General features: G+C 44.9%; 1 protein-coding gene across 1 annotated transcript; it reads left to right on the forward strand.

The window, feature by feature from the left end:
• The first annotated feature begins 1,425 nt into the window (after nt 1-1,425).
• On the forward strand, nt 1,426-2,168 carry LOC147430492 (uncharacterized). The gene has a single exon (XM_086494414.1). The coding sequence runs from the start codon at nt 1,486-1,488 to the stop codon at nt 2,095-2,097; it is 612 nt and encodes a 203-aa protein (XP_086350540.1). The 5' UTR covers nt 1,426-1,485; the 3' UTR covers nt 2,098-2,168.
• Nucleotides 2,169-5,624: the final 3,456 nt, after the last annotated feature.

Below are 5,624 nucleotides of genomic sequence, written 5' to 3' on the forward strand. Positions count from 1 at the left end.
TATGTCATTCCAGTCACGCCGCGGGGTAGATCTATCTTTGCAAAGATGGACATTGAGCTAGTAATTGATCTCATCATACCATCACCACAAGATGCAGATGAAGATGTAGTAGAAGTTGAAGAAGGTCAGCCAAGCCTTGCAAATAGTCATCTTGAGGAGGAGGAAGAGGGAGAAAGCGATGATGATTCTACAGAGGTGATGGAGAGGAGGAAGAATCTCTAAATTTGTTTATTGATTTGAATACTATGGGTCTAAATATGGATCCTAGTGCTTGTAGAAATCTTATACAAGACGAGAATTAATAAAGCTCTCCATTCTTTCACTTGGTGTAGTATATGATTAATTTGCAAATGTTTCATTATGTGCTTATGAATAGTATTTGTAATGGTTTTGTTGTGAGTTCAATGATTTATGTATAGAATTTTTAGAGTGAAAGAGAGATTAAGTGAAGTGAGCAAGCATTCTGGAGAGTGTAGGAGTTGTATTGGATTTAAATGGAACCCGCGGGAGAGGGAGGGGGAAGGGGGTCCAGCATGTCTTAGCAGTAATGTGAGCAACAATAATCGCGGAAATTTAGGCGGTAATATTTGCGATAAAGTTCCGCTTCAGCATCAAAAGGATTCTCTCTCCTCATTTTGAATTCCTCTCTCTTGTTTTGCGGTAATGGCCCGCGGTAAACGCCACGATCTCTCATAGTGATAGGACAACTTGACTTCTAGCTCATTCCTCCTAACATTTGAATTCATGATTTTTTTGATGTTTTTTTTTTTTTTGCATAGAAGGATATCCCGTAAAGAAGTTAACAATCTATATTTGATATAGAACGAGAGTTCAAGCTAGTACAACCACCTAGCCACATGGCCCACACAAATTGTCCTTACACACAGACACACACACACACACAGCACATCACATAGATGCAGTAGGCTCTCTTTCATGTAGGTATTAGGAGGGTGACGGAGAGAGTCCATGCATAAGCTACGAATACAAGAAATGGCAAGACTCCTAGCGTTGGTGGTGTCTTTGATCAGGAGTGTATGCTTGAAAATCTGGGATGATCAAGGATATAGTGCACAATTAAATAAATAACATGTGATTGTCTCAATGTATGGATTGCCCACATTTAACCAAGGAATTATCTAACTTATCTCTAAATAGACCCTTTGCTTCATACTCATCTTGCTCTTGGTGTTGTCTAAATAGCTTAGAGAGAGAGAGAGAGAGAGAGAGATTTCTAGCTCATCCCTTTGAATTCATGACTTCAATGCGTTTTTCTTAAACATAGAAGGACATCCCCAAAAAAAGTTTAAATTTATATGTATTTGCTACCCCGCTCAAGTTCAAGTTGTACAAAGCACCTAGCCAGCCAGATGGGCCACAGACAGAGTCGTTACACACACATACATAGAAAGATATCCTCAAAAATTTAGATGTATTTGCTACCCAGCTGAAGTTCAAGTTAGTACAAAGCACCTAGCCAGCCAGATGGGCCACAGACAGAGTCGTTACACACACACACACACACACACACAGAGAGAGAGAGAGAGAGAGAGAGAGAGAGAGAGAGCGCAACGTGGCAAACACAATCAAGCCATGCATATTAAGATTTGCGAGCGCACAAGCCAGATAGATACAATACTAGTAGGCTCTCGAGCTCATGTAGTTATTAGAAGGGCGAGCGAGAGAGCACATGCACTGAGGAGGCCACAGCTAGCAGGAGATGGAGGGGGGGCTGCAGCAGGAGCAAGGGGCGGCGGAGGCGCCTGGCGTGGCCGGTGCGCAGCAGATGGGGACGGCATTGGGGTTGGTGGGCAGATTGCTGGCGCACGCCGTGATGCAGGCCAGACTGGGCGCGTACACGGGCGGAAGCAAGGGCCCCTGCACCACCAGGTTGCACTGTTGTCCGCTGGCGGAACACGCCCCTGCAGTGTATATATTCCAGTTAGGTCCAAGTGCTCAGAGAGTGATATAAGGGGCGTGGGCGAACAAAGCACAAATAAAGGCACTTACCCTGCACTTGCAGGAGGTAAGAACCGTGAAGGGCGAAGGCCACGAGAGCCGCCAGCACCACGGAGCGCAAGAGGGCCTGTACTTTGAGGCTTGCCATCGATCTAAGGCTGCGAATTGCTTCTGGAGTAGAGTAGTGCACTACGTAGTACGAGGCCAAGTGCTGTTCCAGCCGAGTGAGGCTTCCTTCTTTTATACATAGCTCGGGGTCAAAGCTGGAGAGACTGCATTTAATGGGACTGGGGCCGGACCTCCTTATAATATAACAAAGGTTCCTTTGTTCCACTATGGAACCTCCTCATATGAATTGGAGTATGAGTAGTTTAATCGTGTTCCGAAGCCAATCTTGATTTCAGAAGTTATATGTTCAAGTGCTTTTATTTGAGTTGAAGACCCTATCATTGATTGGCACCTTGAATCGGCTCATGATATTTTTCGAGCACTTCTTAGAACGTGGCCCAAAGGGTGCTCGCTACCGACAAAGCACAAGTGCCGACGTGGCTCCATCCAGTTTAGGGTATTGCTCCAAAAGCTATAGCAGCTCCCAACTGTCTCTCCATTAACACCTTCACCCCTCCCACTTGAAATTTGTGCCTTGCTACTTCTGAAACCTTTTGGCCACAATGTTGGAAAATCAAGACTAAGTGGAATCTAAGGAGATGTGCTTCAATAATATCAATCCCTCTCTCTATCACGCAAAAGTCTCAATGCATTTGTGGCCTCTCCATGGCTTCGCATAAGGAACAAACACTTCCTCTCTACACTTCTTTTTCTCTTTATACCAGACATTGCCCATCTCTTTTGCTTGCAGCTACGGCATGCGCATCAAAGGGCTAGTATAGAGCTTGTCGGTACCGCTTGCTTGTAGGGAGTGATATAGACATGGAGCCTGTGAAATGTTGTACACAATTTTTAGGCTTTTTGAAGCTATTTTAAGATGCTGCTTTTGGGTATCTTTTGAGCCATGCGTGAAATGAAAATAGTGCCTACATCAAAAAAGCATTGCCAATAGCAACAACACAAGGAGACTCAAGCAGAGACAAGCTTGGTAGGAAGGAAGACAAGGTTTGCTGCTAGAATTCTCTCTCTCTCTCTCTCTCTCTCTCTCTCTCTCTCTCTCTCTCTCTCTCTCTCTCCCCCCCATTGGCAAGTTAGTGACCACCTTGTTTACTCTTTTTGCCTCTCTTTATCTCTTACAAATCTTGTTTGTTCTCTCTCTCTCTCTCTCTCTCTCTCTCTCTCTCTCTCTCTCTCTCTCTCTCTCTCTCTCTCTCTCTCTCTCTCTCTCTGGTGTGTTGGGTCCTTTCTATCACCACAGCTAATCATCAGTTTGAGAAGCATGGTGGGTGCACCCATTATTGCAAGAGGTGGTGGCCATGATGAGCTTCGTAGACATCAGACGAAGAAAACCAAGCATGAGCATGAAGGGAATGGGAAGGGAACCTAGTGGTCTAGATCCAATTATAAGTGTTGGGCAGAGTTTTGTTGAAGGTTAAAGAAACTTATACATGGAGCCTATTATTGTATGTGGGAGCACGGTGGAGAGGTCCTATCAGTGGGGGAAGATCAATCCATGTAGGTATCTGCGATTTGCACCACGTAGACAGAGGCGAGAGGGAGGAGAGGAAAGCCATGCAAAGGAAATGACGAAGGCGGATGAAATGTGTGCGTGTGTGTGTGTGTGTGTGTGTGTGTGTGTGTGTGTGTGTGTGTGTGTGTGTGTGTGTGTGTGTGTGTGTGTGTGTGTGTGTGTGTGTGTGTGTGTGTGTGTGTGTGTGTGTGTGTGTGTGTGTGTTTATGTGTGTATGTATTTGTGTGTGTGTGTGTGTGAGAGAGAGAGAGAGGGGGGGGGGGGGGGGGGATATATTCGAAATTTGAATTTTTATTGGCACTGTCGTTACGGCAAGGCCTATGGAGAAGAATTTTGCTACCACCGCCGAAGGGGCTTTGGCCAATCAAGATTTGTTGTCTAAGAGTGTTCATTTTATGTGGATGACATGAGTGCAATAGATATTGTTTCTCGGGTGGGCGTGAGAAATTCAAAAGGGACCTACATTCCAAATGTGTTAATAAAGGCTTCTAGCATCATGGTGTGTGCAAAGCAAGGCCACAAGCAGAAGCCTCAGTATTTCCTCTTGTCAGCATACGGCAACTTCTTCGTTGTGCGCCAACATTGACAGTAACTCTTTTGCCGCTGCATTCTGTGCTATAAACTTAAATCTGAAGTTGCTCGTCACAAGAAGGACGAGATAGCCTGCTCAAGAATTGGACATGTGCTTTTACCTCATTGGATAGCTAGTAGCTTGACTAGGTCCGCATTTAGCCATAGCAGCATTGCTCTTCCCTCTAATGACGAGCGCTCGACTCACCCGATTGGGTCTCTCTCAGCTGCACAAGATTGAAAAGGATTGGAATTGCGTCCACCTTGACTAGCTTGCTTTTATACCTCAATAGTAGGGAAAGATGGTGAACTGCCATATAAGCTACCTCTTGGCGAGCCCCATTCGGGCCTAAGTGAAGAATTTGGACAATGGGCGGGACTACATTTAGCATGTTCTTGAGCATCTTAGCACCCATTGGAAAGTACGTCCACAAGGAATAGCTCCCACACGCACAATTCTAACCTTTTTTTGTTTCTCTATTGACAAGGTAAGAAGAAATGCGAGTGCATCCATCTCCACAGTACTAGGTTTCTTTCATCTCAAGAGTGGAAGAAAAGCTTGAATAATATCTGGGAAAAACAATGAAATTCAGTATTTTCCCACTCGCGACAATCATCGAAGCTCAGCAATCGCCCCTTCGTGTTCCTCTTCTTCCTTAGGTCTTAATTAGCCTTTGAACAAGGGTAGATACCATAGATGGTGGGCATGCAAAATATTGTGTTGACTCGGGGACGAATATGCAGAGGGTGTGGTTAGCAGATGGGTGGTGATTCTTTGGTTCAAGAAGAGGTCGATATTATACATGTAAGGTTGTACTCACAACCTATTGGGTTCATGGCCCCATGACAATATCACCCTCTCTCTCTCTCTCTCTCTCTCTCTCTCTCTCTCTCTCTCTCTCTCTCTCTCTCTCTCTCTCTCTCTCTCTCTCTCTCTCTCTCTCTCTCTCTCTCTCTCTCTCTCTCTCTCTCTCTCTCTCTCCTACTTGCGATCTCCTGCTTGTGTGAAATCGCTGGTTGCTAGTGGTCTCGGTGCCCATGGTAGTGCGAGAAGAGGACTTATGCAGCCTGTAAGGATTGTGTGTTAAGAAGGGAAGAGGAAAACACTTTTAATGTAGACAACCCTTTGAATAATATTGGCTCATCACCAGCACACATCGTATGGAAAAGTGAACAAGACATATATTTGTCTAACATGAGTCCTAAGTAGGCGGCATCACAGCTACTCCAAAAGATGCATGATGTTTGTCGTAACACAAGCAATTTCAGGCAACCTCACCTACCTAGACAAAGAGAAGCATCAAAATGGATGAAATGTCAATCAATGAGCTCCTTGACGGCTGGCTACAAAAAGGAATCAAAGAACTACACATTGATCAGATATTGGTGCATGATGTGGATGCTATCACTCAAGCTACCAGCATCAGAGTGAGTACTCTCCAACCATTAGGATACA

Source organism: Adiantum capillus-veneris, chromosome 21, assembly GCF_014529385.1.
Source record: "Adiantum capillus-veneris isolate H3 chromosome 21, ASM1452938v2, whole genome shotgun sequence".
Classification (NCBI taxonomy): domain Eukaryota; kingdom Viridiplantae; phylum Streptophyta; class Polypodiopsida; order Polypodiales; family Pteridaceae; genus Adiantum; species Adiantum capillus-veneris.

Excerpts from the sequence above, each read along its gene's own strand:
- LOC147430492 (XM_086494414.1), top strand. The coding sequence starts at position 1,486 with ATGGGCCACAGACAGAGTCGTTACACACACACACACACACACACACAG.